The 18,501-nt window shown below is 40.3% G+C and overlaps 1 protein-coding gene across 1 annotated transcript in view; it reads left to right on the forward strand.

Annotated features, from left to right (window-relative positions):
- Positions 1 to 18,501, forward strand: part of unc5db (unc-5 netrin receptor Db) — a 148,973-nt gene that overhangs the window by 86,994 nt on the left and 43,478 nt on the right. Inside the window, exons 5-9 of the mRNA XM_061279822.1 lie at positions 7,622 to 7,802; positions 8,488 to 8,655; positions 15,110 to 15,274; positions 15,746 to 15,778; positions 16,659 to 16,844. Coding sequence (XP_061135806.1) covers positions 7,622 to 7,802; positions 8,488 to 8,655; positions 15,110 to 15,274; positions 15,746 to 15,778; positions 16,659 to 16,844 — 733 coding nt within the window. The remainder of the gene's footprint in view (positions 1 to 7,621; positions 7,803 to 8,487; positions 8,656 to 15,109; positions 15,275 to 15,745; positions 15,779 to 16,658; positions 16,845 to 18,501) is intronic.

The following is an 18,501-nucleotide window of genomic DNA, read 5'->3' on the forward strand; positions in this document are numbered from 1 at the left end:
CATTTACTGTAACTTGTGTGAGTGTTGATGAGGGACTTTAGCATTTTGATCAACACCTACAGTAAATTCAAATGGTCCCCCCCACTGAGAAAGGTAGCAAACGAAGCTCACAGTGAGATAATCCTTCAAGTCTGACTCGGGGCAAATACCACATTTAAATGTCTTAGAGAAAAAAAGGTCACCAGGTCTTTGCCAGTGAAAATGTCAAATGTCTCAAATTCTCTGTTCCTGGTCCAGTAAACATAAGACTCGATGATATGTGCTTGGCATAGTTTTTGGGAAGAGATTAGTCCTTGGCCATGCACTTAATAAATGATTTAACACGGAATTGGAGGACTGTGCTACAAAATCTATAATCTAAGATATTTTTGTGAATTATGTCAATATTGTTAAGGAGGTCAGGATAAGCACATTACTTTTCAGTTAATTTCAAATAAAAAGAAAAACACAAAAGATTAGATTACATATATATATATATATATATATATATATATATATATATATATATATATATATATGTCATCGTGAAAAAAAAGTCCTACTCCCATTCCCTATGAAAGTGATACTTCTTACTATGGCCAGCTGCCCCACTCATTTTTATACCCTTTCTTAAATTTAAGAGAAAAAACAGGGTTCTGACAATTGGAGGAAACTCGCAAGCTAGCGTGTTTGCGTTGTGTTGTTAGCGCCGTTGTTTGTACACGCGTCAAGTGCGAAGAGAAAAAAAATAATAATATCACGCTATTGACCAACAGTGGCTTGGCGATCGACCGGTCGATCGCGATCAACGTATTGAGCACCCCTACTTTAGATGTTTCTTTCCTCCATCGAAACTGATTTAAATGATCAAGCAGGATAGTGGCCCTCAAGGACCGGAGTTTGTGTGACCAAACCTGCCTGTAGTTTTACTGTTGGGTCAGTTGAAATTATTGAAATAAGATGACTTTGAATTTTGTCATTATATCTTATACAAATGTTCTATGTAGGCTCAGTTGTCATTTTGTTTACGGGTAAACACACACAAAGAGGAAGGAAAGGGACTTGAAAGTACAGCAGATCTTTTAATGTTTCGAGAAAGACGTACACTAGAACCCTGTACGTACGTATAATGAGTTTCCTTTGAGGTGTATTGCTGAAAATAGGTGTGAAATGGACAACCAAAAAGGGGAACCCTGTTTTTTCAGCAAGAATCTGTAATTTAAGATGAATCATGTAGAATGTCTAAGCCCTGGCACCAAGGAAAACAAAACAAATTACCCTGCTGTCTGATTAATGTTGTTGTTTTTCAGCTTTACCAATACATTGTTATGATCCTCCTAAACAATTCACTATTCTGTTGGATTTGGTCCACAATATGGGAAGCGCGCTATCCGTGCCTCACGGCAAAAGCCATAGTCAATCACATGTTATCTAAATTACTCACGTCATGCTTGTTTTATTTCTTCAGTAGGAAAAGGCTAAGACACTGAAACAATACTTAGACTTAAACAGGTTGGTTGAGTTCAATCACAATATTCGTTAAGAAAGTTCTGTGTTCAGGAAAAATACAATACAGCGCTGGGCCTTTCGTGCAACCCTGCTCAAGAGCAGAAAGTCTCCATTCAGAAAAGGCAACGTTCAAGGTTCTTTGGTCAGCTTATATTCAGTAGCACATGCCAGTGTGGGCCGAGTTTGATGGGTGATGAGTCAGGGGGGTGTAGCAAATTCGCAGGAGAGTTTGATTCCATGGGAGTGGGTGCTAGTTCGGTGAGAGCTGGTTCCGTAGGGGTGAGTGCTGATTATGGGCGATTCGGTGTGTGTTGGGGGCTGTTGTTTTCCATCCCGTCTTTCAGCCTTGACGATCACCTTTAGCCTGGGTTTTTGGTTGTTTTCCTCCTGCTGCTCTCCCTCTGGCAACTCTATTTGATTTCCAAGTGTCCTTCCTGTAAACCATTCTTGCACATACATCCACTTCACCCACTGTCGCACACCGTCCATTCATCATCCTTTCAATTTTGTCATTTTGTACGTAATTCTGTGAACTTTTGAGTGTCATCCATTTGTTAATGTTCCCTGGCTATGCAAAGTTCTTACTCACCACTTACCATGCATTTGTTTGTTTGTTCTTTTGACACTCCATGTACTCGCTGACTTCATCACATTCTTAGTTTATTCATGCTTCCAACCATATCTTTTCATTGCTTGGCAAAACATTTCCCTCTGTCCAGAATGTTCAGTAGTAATCCAAAGCTGGCGTCTAGCATTAGGCAACATATGACGTCACATCTAGCATGAATCAAAACATAAGATATAATCAAGTACTGAACATTTTAGACAACTTTGGCAGTGTCTGTGATTTAGAAAAACATCAGGCATGCATTAAACAGTTCCTTAAGGGTCATTAAGCTATTCAGGCAATACGTATATCAAAAAGCATTTGTTATTTCAAAGTGCACAGGAATACATATCAGATCATAAAGTTAGAAAAACCTTTGTCATTACCACATATCAAAAATGTCTAGTTATGTCTTCTTTATTAATTTGCTGTGTAAGTATAATTATATGCTTAAAATGTTTCTTTTATTGATTTAATATGTGAATATACTTGTCTGCTTATGTACTTTATTCAATGAGGTTTGAGCATACCGTTTTTTTCCATGTATAATGCGCACCCATGTATAATATGCACCCTAAAAATGGCATGTTGATGCTGGAAAAAAGCCTGTACCCATGTATAATACCCACCCAAATTTTGACTCCTACTTAAGTCCGTAAACGTTATTTCAGAAAAAAGATCATCTTTGGGAACAACCGGTTGTTATTCTGCCGGTCAGTATCACTGCGCATGCGCTAGCAAACTCAATAGCGAAGAAATGTTTTGGATTTGTGTAGGGTACATTGTGACAGCAAACGAGCAGGTGATCGAGCAAGCGTCTGATACAAGAGCATTGTGTTCGTATGGAGCGTGTTTGAAGTGAACAGCAGAGAAGAAAGTGCATCTGTAATGGCGGCCTCCGTATCATATCCGGATTAAAAAAAAAAAAAAAAAAAAAAAAAAAAAAATTTTTAAATTAGGACAATAAATTAGTTAAAATTTTGCGCATTATACATGGAAAAAAACAGTAGCTGTTTTTGTTGCTAGGAAGGACTTTTTGTATTTTGATTCTTCAATTCAAATATCCCTTATTTACCATTAAAATAATATTTCCACTTGCGTAATCCTTTTCTTATTTGCCTGCTAGTATTTCTCATTGGTCAGTTCAGTTCTTCTAGCAAAGAGATGACGTGTGTCAAGACTTTACACCCTCCCTGCTCAGAGATGTGAACTTCTTGTTTTTATTTAGCTTTGGTAAAACACATTGGAATACCATTATAGTACATAATGCCTCCAAACTGAAGGAGAATTGGAATTTACAAACCAACAAACAGACTTTGTGTTTCCCTCCATATCTTTTTTGACTAACCTCTAGACTCGGATAGCGCTACTGAAGTAGAGACAGTTCCTGGGGCTCTATCTGCTGCTATTCGGTTTAGTGTTTATATGGGCACACTAAGTAGCTACGTATTCAGAGTTTAAAGTATCTGCAGGTATTTGTGTTGTGAACTGACAACACACGTCTTGCTGATTGGTGTCAGGGAGAGTCCTTCTAGCGGATTAACTCTGCCTCCTCATGTTTGCTTCCCCAGATGGTATTATGGACATTTCCTAGTCCAATCCATGAAATTGAGTCAGCAATTATCATAAACTACAGGGGGCTGAGAGCTTCTGCCAAAGCGGAAGCAATCATGCTAAATTGTTACCGTTGACTCAGCACGACTCAGAAAAGATTTATTCTAATGATAGGAGAAGCGGAAGTTAATTGTTTGAGCTGTGTCCCCTTGATATCAAATAGCTGGGTACTTGATTTGCAGAAACAAAACACAAGGGTGGCAAGGTCTTGATTACCACCTTCATAAATTTCAATGGTGGCTACAGTGTCACTCACATTTCTCTCTAATTTCTGTTCACAGCAAATAATCATCAGCAAATGTCATCTGAATGAACTTTGTGTGTGCATGCACACACTTTTCGGGAGATGGGGGACCCAGCCACTGGCAATGGCCTGGGGGCAGTCACCTTCAGGCGCAGTCTGGATAATGAAATCACTGGTTGGCTGCCTTGATGTTGTACTCGCTTCCTCAAAATGCCGTTGTCAAGGTTGACACTGAAGACCATATTCAAACTGAAACAAATGAGCCAATTAGACATTAGAGTCTTTGCTTCTATCTCTCTCGCTATCTGTCTCTCCCTTTCCTCTTTGTCTCTCAGTCATTCTTTTTCCTCACTTTTTCCTCGGCTGTCTTATATCTCAAACCACCTGCTGTTTAAAGCAAACAAATAATGGGGCCTAAAACACAACAAGGACTTACTGGTAATTGCTTATTTCATGTTTCTAACTGAAATACACAGATACAATAGAAATGAACATGACTGTGGGATGCCATGTCTGACGACATCTATTCCATACGACATCTGATGACTTTAATCATAAAGTAATTAGGCACTGCCACAGCATGCATTTTATCTTCATTTTCTCATCAACTAGCAAGACAATGAGGTTTGCTGCCAATATACACTGTGGGCAAAGGCTTTTATAGCTGCCCAAAACAAGATTTTTGATAGAAAAAAAAAAACTCTATGTAGTAGCATTTCCATATCTTGAAGAAAAAGCAAGTCTCACAAACAAGTGCTTATAGAAGGAGAACTGACTAAAATACGGTTTGTGTGGGAGACCACCAGAATGTGATCCCATTGTTATGATGTTTATTATTTTCTTCAAGTCCATGCATTTTGCAATCCATTATCCCTTGGCCATCTGTGTTGTTTCTATTTATTCAGGGTTTGCATGCCCACAGGCACTCACTATTTACATTTCTACATAATTTAAAGTGTGTCTGCGTACTTTCTATCTATCCATCAGCTCGGCCCGTCATGATAGACTCTGAATGTAATTTAAAAATGTGACGATGCAGCTATTTTAATATGGTAGAAGAAGCAAATCATCGCTAAATTTGCAATTCCTAATTGCAATTCCTAACATGCGTTGTCACTAGTAACTGGTTACAGTGCCATATCCATGTGTGTGCTGAAGCCTATCCCAGCAGTCATCAGGCAGTAGGCGGGGGACACCATAAACCAGTTGCCAGCCAATCGCAGGGCACACAGACAAACAACCATCCGCACTACCAAGCATGTTTCTTGGGATGTGGAAGGAAACTGGAGTGCCCTGAGAAAACCCACGCGGGCACGGGGAGGACATGGAAACTCCACACAGGGAGGGCCGGAGGTGGAATCGAACCCATACCCTCCTTATTGTGAGGCGGACGTGCTAACCAATACTCACCGTGCCACCCACCGTGCCATATTTGAATGTTTATTGACTTGAATATTTGTGGTTGTCTAGTTATCTTTTAAATGCAGGGTCAAAAACAACTGACCACTCGTTATGTTTGTAATATTGGATTTGTATGGAAGACGTTTCAATTATTATCCCGCATATGCTAATAAAAAGAAGTGTCCATTTCAGGATTTTTGACCCAACTCAAGGGGAAGCAACAATGTTATGTTTTGTCGACTTTAAGGTTGTCTTTGACTCAGTAGGGGAGGCCTCGCTGTACAAGACTGTGAAAGCAGATGGCATTCCACCCAAACTCCTGCACCTAATAAAGAAATTCTACACTCGCTCCCCTACAGGCTAAGGTGGTAGAGAAGTTGTCAACACAAAGGTTGTGTGTTCAACCCTGAACCCATCTCAAATTGTCCTGGAGTAAAAATAAATGCTGAATCAGAGTAAGATATTTTATGGTGAAAAGGAAACCCTTTCTGTAGGCCAGTGCTTCTCAAATAGTGGGGCGCGCCCCCCAAGGGGGGCGCGGTGCTATTCCTGGGGGGGCGCGTGTGACCCTGGGGAACAGGCTTTTTTTTTGGCAGTACTAGAATAAAGTGTAATTGCGCGTTTACTACAGCAGGGGGCAGTGGCGCTCTCATTGTTACTTCTGTCACGTTTGCGACAGTGCAACATTTTACGACTTACAAGACAAGTTAGGATAGTCACGGTGGGGAGGGGGGGCGCGAATAGTTTTCTTCTTGCTAGGGGGGGGCGTAACAGAAAATAATTGAGAAGCACTGCTGTAGGATGATGTGGCCGCCTTCGTGCATCTCATCCATCAGTCTTGGTACACTCAGATATGTATGCAAAAAGTGAATATGAAGCTTGGTAAAGTGCGTTGAACAACACACTGTATGGTTTTAATAAAGTGCTGTATAAGCGCACTCCTTATACCATCATGATCAAATTGGATTTTTCATTGTTTGGACTATGATGGGTTTTTCAGCAAGGGTACGATTACTAACCCCCTTTGGTTGATTCAGGATTTGTTGCTGAAATGGTAACCAAATAGCAAACATGGATTTGGGTGCATGAGCATTGTCTGTCTCACAGACACCCACTTGCTTCATTGGCAGTCTGTAGTTCAGTGTGGAAGTGAGACTTATCCTTAGAACCAAAATAGCAACCCAAGGCTATTCTCCCCTGACCTCTAGTAGTCCACCTCCCTCCACCTTTGTTTTGTGTGTATGTACATATTTATTGGTTGATTAGGAGGGTGCGGGTTCGATTCCACCTCCGGCCCTCCCTGTGTGGAGTTTGCATGTTCTCCCCGGGCCCGCGTGGGTTTTCTCCGGGCACTCCGGTTTCCTCCCACATCCCAAGAACATGCTTGGTAGGCCGATTGAGCACTCCAAATTGTCCCTAGGTGTGAGTGCGAGTGCGTGTGGTTGTTTGTCTCTGTGTGCCCTGCGATTGGCTGGCAACCGGTTCAGGGTGTCACCCGCCCACTGCCCGATGACGGCTGGGACAGGCTCCAGCACGCCCGCGACCCCCGTGGGGACTAAGCGGTACAGAAAATGGATGGATGGATAATTCATAGCGTTGTTGTTAATGTTTTGTAATTATTCCTGGAGTTAAATAAACTTTAAAAATCGGAATCTGGAAAAAAAAAAGTTATTGGAACTTGAAAAAGATGTAATTACCTTCCTTACAATTACTGTACATTCCAGAAAAACACTAGTTTCACAATGTACAATTTCTACTTTATAAAATGGTAAAAAAAAATGCAATATGAACTAAATGCAACAGTTGATTGCGGTTTTTATGTAATATATTCTTCAAACTCGACATGTATGTGTTCCTGGCCCTAATGTAAACATATCCACAAGACTGGCATTTTATTTGAAAAAATGAAAAAATGCCTTCTCTTCATATATTGTTTTGTTTTGCTATTACTTATTTGTCAAGGTACAAGCTTCTAAACATACTGGAACGATAAGGCCAGTTCCTTAAATTTCTCTGTTGACTAAATACATTTGTGTTTGACATTGGAAGATGAATGTAAGAAAGATGATGCACATTTCTGCTTGCATTTCCCAGATATTCACTTCTGAAGGGATACACAATTTAGAATATAACTTATTTTTAATCCATTTGTGCTGTATTTGTTCTGGTGGCCCACGTGTATAAAATCCCTGCACCCTTTTTACCTCTGCAGAACATTTGCTCAGCTGCTGCTAACATTAATATTTGTAATCACTTTTTTTCTACAGGTGGAATGGCTGAAGAATGAAGAGCTGGTCAGTTCCCAAACTGACGACAACATCGACACCAGGGCTGACCACAACCTCATCATAAATGAGGCTCGTCTCTTTGACTCGGGAAACTATACCTGCATGGCAAGCAACATTGTGGCCAAGAGACGGAGCACTACAGCCACTGTGACAGTTTTTGGTAGGTTGTAACTCATTAATTTTATCGGCCAGTTACTTCGCATACAGTTAAATACATTTGATTGGAATACTGCACCCTAACACAACTCATTTAAGGACCCATGTGAAGAGTGATATACCCTCTTTAAATGAATGAATGCATTGTTCAAAAATCCAATGTATTACTTCATATTGAAAATCAATGTTTACTGTCTGAAATGAAATTAGAAACCTGTGGCTTAATCTCATGTCGTGTTATACCAAATATTCCTCTATGCTTGAGGCCCTTCTAGCAAATGTGGGCTCACTATTTTCAAGATCACGTCTAAGCATTTGGCTTCCACACACTTTAGGACCGCAGTGTAGCTGCTTGAGTCCCAGCACTAAGTGGTTGGCTCCAACCTGTCAACCACCATGAATCAATGTTGACTTTAGAAATAGCAAGTCCATGTAATGGCTGTTTTCTGCACTTCTTTATCTTAATTCCACAGCGAGGAATTAAATGGGGAAAAAAGAGCCCTTCATCCAACACAAGCAATATAGGCTGCTCACTGTTTTTGCTGTTTTGTACCACAGTTGCCTTCTTGAGGTTGCATCGCCAGGAATATCCTCTGTTTATTTGATAGCATATACAATGCTGGAGATCTGCATAAATAATAGCGATTGCTGTGTTGGTTCTATCTATCCTTTTTTTTAACATTGCCCAGTCAATGGCGGCTGGTCGCTTTGGACAGAGTGGTCTCCTTGTAACGTGCCATGTGGGCGAGGTGTGCAGAAGAGATCACGGACCTGTACGAACCCAGCGCCGCTGAACGGGGGATCTTTCTGCGAGGGCATGTCTGTGCAGAAGATATCATGCAACTCCCCATGTCCAAGTTAGTTGCATTCACACGTATTGTATTTCAACAATGGAGTACAACTTTGTTAAAAAGTGCATATATTGTGAGTAGAGTTAGCATAGCATGACAATGATTATGACATTTTAGTTCAGGAAACTACAGAAACAGACCCCACAACTACTCAATGTGTATTGAAAACTGTCTCAGTGAAGTCACTGCAGTTTAGCCGGAGTGCAGATGTACTGATCAGACTGAACATAAATTGTTTTGCTACTTAGCTTTAAAAATGTTTTGAATGATCAATTAGGCTATATTGTGAAATAGTGTCAGATTTCCAAATCTATTACATTTCAGTTGTGTGCAGAGCAGATCCATTTGTCTGCTGGACTGAATGACGTTTCCATTCATGTTGTCATCATCTTTCCTTGTCTTTCCTATAAATTAACCACTTGTGCCTTTACTGACTTGGTTATTTTGTGTGATGATGCCCTGCTTGGAGAGTGGAACCTAGAATCTAATGAATGAAGTTTCATTATTTTCATATTGATTACCTATTTTTTCATGTTGTTATATTGTTTCCCTATTTTCAACACAATGTACACCATGCACTCTGTTTTGTCAACATAGTGTTTTGTTTTCTCAAATGTGTAGGAGGTTAGAGGCTAGACTTGGGAAATTGGCGGGGTGATCCAACAAGCTGTCTTCATGCCAATTTGTTCAGTCTGTTAGGCTTCAAACTGCCAAGGTGCAGATGGTTCAGGCAGTCAGGTGGTGTTAAATAACAACTGAGAAAATCTTCAAGAAAAATCATAAAGAGTCAGGGTTTGGGGTATACAAGAAATGGTAGAATAAATTTACAGAGACACGGTTTGGATTAAATGAGCCAAGACATGCACCGTAATTTTCGGACTACAAGTCGCTCCGTAATATAGGTCGCATGAGCCATAAAATGCACAATAACGTGAAAAAAACATATATAGGTCGCTCCGGAGTACAAGTCGCATTTATGGGGAAATTTATTCGACAGAATCCAACACCAAGAACAGACATGAACGAGCAACAACAGGCTAAACGAAAGGTATGCTAACGTGACATAAACACAAACAAAGAGCTGAGAACGGGCCTGCCGTAACATTCAAAGTTATTCAAATAACTATTACATAAATAATACGTTTATAAAACCATCTGTGTCACTCCAATTCATTAAATCCATCGATTGCTGACGGCGCTTGCACTTCGAAATATTCCACAGGCCCATATAAGGATATATGAATTATATATCAAATAACTATTATATAGGCGGCTCGGTGGCGCACTGGGTAGCACGTCCACCTCAGAGTTAGGAGGGTGCGGGTTCGATTCCACCTCCGGCCCTCCCTGTGTGGAGTTTGCATGTTCTCCCCGGGCCCGCGTGGGTTTTCTCCGGGCACTCCGGTTTCCTCCCACATCCCAAAAACATGCTTGGTAGGCCGATTGAAGACTCCAAATTGTCCCTAGGTGTGAGTGCGAGTGCAAATGGTTGTTTGTCTCTGTGTGCCCTGCAATTGGCTGGCAGCCAGTTCAGGGTGTCCACCGCCTACTGCCCGATGACAGCTGGGATAGGCTGCAGCACGCCCGCGACCCCCGTGGGGACTAAGTGGTTAAGAAAATGGATGGATGGATAACTATTATATAAGCAATAATATTATCAAACCATCTGTGTCACTCCAAATCATTAAATCCATCTATCAAATTCCTCGTCCTTTGTCAACAACGCCGCGCGTGCGCCCTGACGTCAGCCTCGTCATTATTCCACAGATCTAGTATATAACTGTATTATAGCGTTAACAAAGTACAAGGAAAGACGTGGGTTTGGTAAATGTCTCTTTATTTAACAAACCAAGAGTTCAACGAGCCAACAAGTACTGAACGGTAACGATAAAAACATATACAAGCTGCTATACAAAATAAAATATATCAAATAACTATAACATAAATAGTTCACCACCACACGGCCCCAAGCACTGGCGTGGACTTCCAGGTGTGTGGCGGCGTGGACTTCCATCCCTGGAGCTGGCACTTCCAGCCACGGAGGTGGGAGAGAGCTCCTTAGAATAGGACCGTGCGTGCGTAAAAGTCATGTCCGAGCCCCATCCACCGTCCCCGGACAGCCACCCGGCCGAGCGCCGGCCTCCGACTTCCATCCACGGAGGTGAAAGAGAGCTCCGTAGAGTAGGACCGGGCGTGCGTAAAAGCCATAATAGTTTTTCAAACCTTCTGTGTCACTCCAAATCCTTAAATCCTTCATCCTCCGTGTCACCTACAAACAAAGCCGCTAATGATGCCGGTTGTACGTGGGGCCGCGCCACTGATGTCGCTTAAAATTCAAATTACAGTAATCCCTTGCTACATCGCGGTTCGTTTATCGCAGTTTAACTTTTTTTCTTTTTTTTTTTTTAAATTTTGAAAATTTGTGAAAAATTTCACATACAAGTCGCTCCTCAGTATAAATCGCCCCCCCCCCACCCAAACTATAAAAAAAACGCGATTTATAGTCCGAAAATTACGGTAATCAACATGCTAAACATTTACAGGTTAGCTGAAGTACAACACAAACATGAAAGGATTGTAGTTGACTTTTTCTCTACCTCAATTTTTGAATAGCAGAACTGTGTCCCAAAGCCTTTATTGTTAAGCAAACATTTCTCTCATCTCTCAACAATGTCTGCAGGCTCATTTCCTTTTACTGCTAATAGAACCAGAATTACACAAGCTCAAATACAGTAATAATTTAACCCACCCATGTCATACTTAAAATTAAGTGTAAGAAAACATAAAAGGGTGAATGCCACACTCTTCTTGAAACACATTTGGGTTGTAGTAATCTCCTGGTCCAGGGACGCTATCTTCCTCATTATTAGCCACTGAGCCATAAAATGATTTTAAAGCTCTCTTGTTAATGTGATATTATTTCATGCAGAGTATCTGATGTAATAAACAATATACACTGACATATTTGTGAAATGGCTTTGTGCAGGATAGACCGTCAATTAATTAGGTGGTAAACTCAGCTTCGGTTTTCTGCAACCTCGGCCTTTAGAATTCCCTTTCTGGTTTAGCATCTCAAACTGAACATAATTTGACAAATTTGAAAGGTTTTCAGCCTGATTGCCAGTTTAGGCTGTTAATTTGAGGATGTATTATGGTGGCTTTAACATTCAGGGTAATAATTTGTAACAAATTGAACCTTGTCCCTGAGGCGTCACCTCCAATGATTTATACGGAGCTAAGTTGTCTGATGCTTTATGTCTCTGGCAGGGTCACCCAAGGCAAACAAGTCCTTCTTCTAAGTAAGCTGCCAGACATGAAGATGACCATAATTAAACGCAGTGCTTCTTTGCGCAGACAGGACCCAGTGATCCCAGTGTGCCCTTACAAGAAAGCACTGGCATCACTGGGGCGCTCCTCTGGAGTCAACCTTGGGAGGTGTTCAGTGCCTGCTGACTAGACCTTTCCACATGGAGCCTGAGTCAGCACAGCCCAAGGAAATAGTCTGTCCCTTTAAGAATGGGCTTACCACCTGTGAGAGGGGACCAGGTAGGTCTACTATAGTGCCATACTGAAGTGGGCAGAAGCAGAGGGCATGGACCTTGGTGAGCCAGGCTAAAGATGGCTCTAGGGACATACAGATTGTCACATCTCTGCCAAGGAAAGAGCCTGAGCTGGTGTGAGCTTTAGAAGTTCACACTCTGGGTCGACAGAGACTGTACTTTCTGCGTAGAATGAGTTATGGGTGTAAGCAAAAGTTGATGTTGTTTTACTATCCGTACTGGAGAGTAGAACAATGTACGGAACTAAAGCCTGGTACAGTGACCTATCTGTCCAGCTGGAGGCACAGATTAATCGTCTGGTACAACCATGAAACCATGAAAATTATGGGCATGAAAGATCATTCTTCTCTCAGCATTATTTATGAACAATCCATTATTAGACATGCTCAAAAAATACTGCCTGAGTCACATTCTCTATCCAGAGTACCAGCTTCTTTCTTCTAGCGGGAGATTTAGAGTTCCTCAGAGCAGGCTGAACGGTTACAAACATTCTTTTACCTCATTAACTATTACGATCAAGGATGTGAATGGGTAGTAGGTTAGTTAGTGATTGCTGTACTGCAGTTGTTTACGTGTTTATTTATTCTGGGAATGTGCTTTTTATCACCCTTGATGTGAGTGTTAACTGTTTCTTGTGTGGTGTGTGTGTCGTCTGGTGTGTATATGATTCTGTCGACTGAAAATTGCAGGACCAGCTGAGTGTCCATGACAAATTTCTCTTTGGGGAAAGTAAAGTATAAGAAATGAAAAATGAAAAGAGATGACGAATAAACTGTAGTTTGCCGGTTATGTCGGCTGTTTAACTTTTGGTACCCTATAAAATAATGGGCCCATCTTGTCTTGGATTTCAGTTTTGCCTCACTCATATTGCTTTGGTACATTATAAACCAGCAATGTCTTGTTGCTTCTGTTGATGCCGCTGCAAAGGACGAGTGGCTTGCAAGCACTCAAGTCTACTGGAAAAGGGGTGTTGTTTCAGTGGTCTATTGGTTTCATTGCTGAGTTGGACTTAAGATAATTCATGGTCAGGTATGAATGCAGTCTCTGTGCAGTGTCCCAGAGTACCAATGGACCCCTTGTGCTCTGCCGAATTCACATCTTTGTGCTCTAACTGTGGCCGCCTAAGCCCAATAACCTTTTTTTACGACACTCTAAAGATGGGTAACAGTGGATAACATATTCTTCGCATGTGCAAAGTTGACTACACGACAAGTTATGACTGTAATGCTTTAGCAGAAATCCCTAACTCTCAGTAGAAATAAACGTAGAAGGCTGGAGCTCTTTTGATAAACCCATTTACAGCTACACTCCAGGTGATAGATTAAACTATTATAAGGTACTTACTTATCATTGAACAAAGATGATATCAAATATACATTTTCAATAGGAAACTTTAAATGGAAAAAACTTCCCAAATTACAATGACAAAAAACAAATTAAATATTGATTCTATATATATATATATACATATACCTATATAAAATTATGTATGGGTCCACAACAGGGTGGGACACATAGGAACACGCACTTCCCAATAAGCTGTATGACAAAAATTTCAAATATGTGTGCTTGTAATATATTTCCTTTTTCATATTGTATTCTAATGCATGTATAAAATATCCAGCCTTTAACAAAAAAATTATTTGAAGCAGAGGACACAATAACCATACTATACTGTATTTGTTTTTTTCGCAGTGGAAAGGGCTCTTTTGCATAAAAAGTACCATTCAAGGATGCCACAAAACCTCTAAACATCAAACCAAAATTTAAAATTAACTTTGCGTTTTCATTCACAAAAATCAACTCACTCAAATAGTAATATGTGGTACTATGTTTGTCCTAGATGTCATTCCAAATCTGCAAAAAAAAAAAAAAAATCGGCTTATGGAGCAGTATAAACCCTCAACAAAGCTACATCTGCCATCAGTTGGTGAATATTGATATAGCCTACAACGATAGAGTATTCGCAGAGAATAGGGCTCTAAATAGTGCAAGGCAGCAAATACTGAAAATCTGCATATAGCTGGCATGTTTGTAGTGTTTATGATGGCATGGCAAACTGTAAAAAAGGCTGTATCCATCCATCCATCCGAACTGTTTATTATCAAATACGTGCATTTTCAGTCATTCCGACTTTTTGTACTATTTCAATATTTATTGGTTTATCTTCATATGCAAAACAATTAAGAACATGACTGTCAAGTCAAAATCAAAGTCTGCTTTATTGTCAATCTCTTCACCTGTCGAGACACACAAAGAAACCGAAATTACGTTTCCTCTATCCCACGGTGATGAGACATAGTACACGATAGACACTAAATAAAAACAAGAAGGCACAAACAATAAATAATAAGAGTGATGAATAAATAATAAATAAACAGATAACACAATAAATAAGAGGAGCAAAACGGAGCAAGTGTGCATACAGCAGACAGTAAGCATAGCGCTTACTGTAGTAAATAAAATAATGTTTACAATACATACATAGCAATGTACAGTAGATAATGAGGAAAATTCCTGCATCATGTACAATCTCCATTTTAAATACCAGCCCCTTTAAGTGACTTATATTTGACTTTCAGAATAAACTCTTAACCTTTCTCCTTGTCCAACTGCTGATGTTGTGTTAATAAATGAAAGTTGAACCTCTTTTTCTTTTAAAAGCACATTTTAAAAAAAGTCCATGCGTTTGGAAAACACTTGAAGCCGTATTATGATCCATGCGTCATGAGAGTGCTGACCCAGAAATGAGACATGATACTAGTTAATTTAATTGGAGCAGCAAATGACTCCCTGGAGAGGTGTTTGAGCTGCCTCTGTTGTCAAGTACTGTAATTCCCAGAAAGTTCATATTTTGTGCTTCTGTGTTGGCTGATCGTGTGGGTGTGTTTGTGTTCCAGTCGATGGAGGCTGGGATGAATGGAGTGAGTGGACCGTATGCAGCATCCAGTGTGAAAGACAACGAAGTCGAGAGTGCAACTCCCCAGCACCCAAACACAGAGGCAAGATGTGTGAAGGGAACTCACAGGCCACTGAGAACTGCACAGATGGACAATGTACTCAGAGTAAGTGCGTTCTCACCGCTCAGCATGATCGGCTGTTATCTTCAATCATCTTTCCGGTCATTATCATCATCATCATCTTTCTCTGCACTCCTGGCAAATATTCAAGCTTGATTGGACATGTGCGTTTGGGAAAATTGTGTTGACATAAATGTCCAAGGCATGATAATATCAGCAGTCATTTCTGTAGGCTTAAAGATGGTTTTCTTACTCAGTCCAACCTTGCTGGTGTCCAATGCCAGAAAACAATCTCTCTCTCTCTCTCTCTCCCTCTCTCCTTGGACTTGCGTTACCGCTCTTTGACAATTGTAAACTTTTGAGTCTCACCAGTTTTATCTGATGCAAGGAGAGGCAGCAGCATCTATGAACTCAAGCGTCAGAGTAACTTCACTGTATAAGTCACTTCATAGGGACTTGGACTTTAATCATCACTTTCCCTCCTCTTCATCTTCTTCTATCTCTCTGTCTTTGCAGATCGAAAGCTGCTACATGACGTTAAACCTCAAAGTGAGTGCCCAGTGGCTTTTTTTTTCTTTTTCTCCCCAACTTCTGACAGTAATTCGCTTACTTCACAGACTAATGCAGGAACATTTCTCTGTGCAGTATGGGTATTTACTTGGTGATGCCATGAGAAACAAATGACCACCATTTAGTTCACCTTGATCCGAGCGTCTCAGTTCTAACCCAGCAGGTGCTCATTATGTGATACATCATTTCCAGTGCCCTGACTTTATGACAGCCATAACATCACAGCTGTGTTTCTACTTTGAGCTGGGAGATGTATTGGTTGTGACAAGTGGACATGTGTTAGGTTGTCGTGGATTAATTGGTTTTAATATTTTTGCAAACAGGCTAAATTGACCAATTTGCACTGCTGTCCTTCTTCATGCAGCTTTCAATCACTTGCATGAGTTTGCCCGACAGTGATTGTCAGCTGTTAGTTTGACTGATTTCATTAGTGTGCTACATCAGAATAAACGTTGTGAGTAATCATTTCTTGATTGATGGAGTAGTGGTTACATTTAGCATTTAAGTGAGCACTCTGTATTTAATTCAATAGGCTTTTTTTATTTTCCTATACAACGGATATGATCAACCCACATTAGCTAATCGATTTCATAGTTTCCAATTCATAAGTGTTGGCTTGAAACGACTTGGGTCTCGAGGGTTTAGGTTTGTTATATTCCATGTTTGCAGATTCAGTAAAATATGCAACAAATTAAATTAGAAGCGGCTGTGCTGCAAAATCAATCGGGCTTGCTCCATCTTATCATTCTTTTCCCATTCTATGGCTTCTCAAAAATACTGTAACACTGTTGTATGCGATTTATCTTTATAACACTAACATTTTATCTCAACTGCTATTATTTGTTTGTGTGTGTGCTAGGTATGGACAGTACCAATGACGTGGCTCTGTATTCTGGCTTGGGAGCTGGTATTATTGCTGTGGGCATACTGGTAGTGGCTATCATGCTGTACAGGAAGAACCAGAGCGAGTATGGTGTAGATGTCATTGATTCGTCTGCACTTGCTGGAGGCTTTCAGTCCTTCAACTTCAAGACCACTAGACAAGGTGAGAGTTACAATACATTGTCGGACCAAGTGGTGTAATTTGAGTCAGTCTTTCCTATCTCGCAATATAGAAATTAACTAGCGTAACCCATCGCTAATTATTGGATTCAAAGGTAAATGTTCCTAGGCTGTAGAAGTCAAGCAGGACAACCTTTAATGGTACTCCATAGGTAACAATTCTTGTAATCCCTAAAGGCACAGTGATGTACCTGCATTTTAGTTTTCTTAAATATATCTGGAGCTTCGCACTAACACTAACAAAAAAAGCATTTCCATCAAAGACAGGACCTGCCTCATGATTGATGGCATTTATCTGCATTGAGCAATGTACTGTGCAAGCCTCCTTATCTGCTTTGGATTCATACTTCAATAATAATCTGGCCCCCCTGTTATGTGTAATGGGAGGTAATCAATTTCACAGAGATGCTTGCACCAAACTGTCCCCTTCAGAACATACATTTGGTTGTGTGACTGCCAATCCCTCCATGAGATTGCACTAGGCCAAACTGTTGATGGATACACGTGTGAAATGTGAAAAAGTTAACATCAGTTGTGTTTTTGTTCACGGCAATCTTAGAGAAGTGACTACCGTAATTTTCGGACTATAAATCGCGGTGTTTTTTTTTATAGTTTGGGTGTGGGGGCGACTTATACTCAGGAGCGACTTATATACATATATATGTTTTTTTTCACTTTTTGGGCATTTTATGGCTGGTGCGACTTATACTCCGGTGCGATTTATAGTCCAAAAATTACGGTACTTGTGTCCCATCAAGCATTGCAATACGCCTTTGTGTCACTATACCTGACATTATTGAATTGATCACTGTTGGGGTCGTCTTAGAATTCTTTCTTACCTCTTATCCAAGGCACATAGAGTTGGGTTGGCACAAATAATTATTTTGATACTCACTACAAACTAATCACTAACAGTAGTCACGAGTAGTCTACTACTCCAATCAAATTTTAATTTCATTTAGATAACAATCGCTTAGATCTTGAATTCTTTAAGGTACGTAACCTAATTTTGATAACAACAATTAAGATGATAGTATACTTAAATTGTATTAATCTTTTCAGCTTGTAACAGTATTCATGACTTGTTCATAAATGATGGAGCAACTGATATTGAAGGTGATACTTTTGTTTTGCGTCTGTAGTATGCATAATTTAATCTTTACATTCAAATTATGATATGCACATTTTTAGCACTGTAAATTAGCGCAGTAGATTCGAACAACCTGGGTAGGTTAGGATTGTTAGGATATTGTTAGATGTTACCATTAAGTGTCTCTGGGAGATATTATACATACTATGTTTTATTAAACGCACGACTCTGCGTGATCGTGAACGAATGCCAATATTTTTACTGGCATACTGTACCTGACACTTAAAGCATGTGATAGGCATGATGGAAATGGGAAATCCACCTTTATGCATGCAATCGCTAAGATCTGAGGGAAAAAGTAAGGCTGGTGTGAGAGGTGATGCAAGCCAGGTCCACACTCAGCAGGTCATCAATCCTATTTAAATAGGCCAGCTCCCCCCAGAGCCTGCCTGCTGTGCCCTCCACTGGCCACAATCACTTCTTTCCATTTTCTACTCCATCAGCCAGGCAAAATGTGGAATGCTTCCACGTTTTTTTCTGATTAAAACCC

The sequence above is a fragment of the Syngnathus typhle genome, linkage group LG5 (assembly GCF_033458585.1).
Source record: "Syngnathus typhle isolate RoL2023-S1 ecotype Sweden linkage group LG5, RoL_Styp_1.0, whole genome shotgun sequence".
Taxonomy (NCBI): domain Eukaryota; kingdom Metazoa; phylum Chordata; class Actinopteri; order Syngnathiformes; family Syngnathidae; genus Syngnathus; species Syngnathus typhle.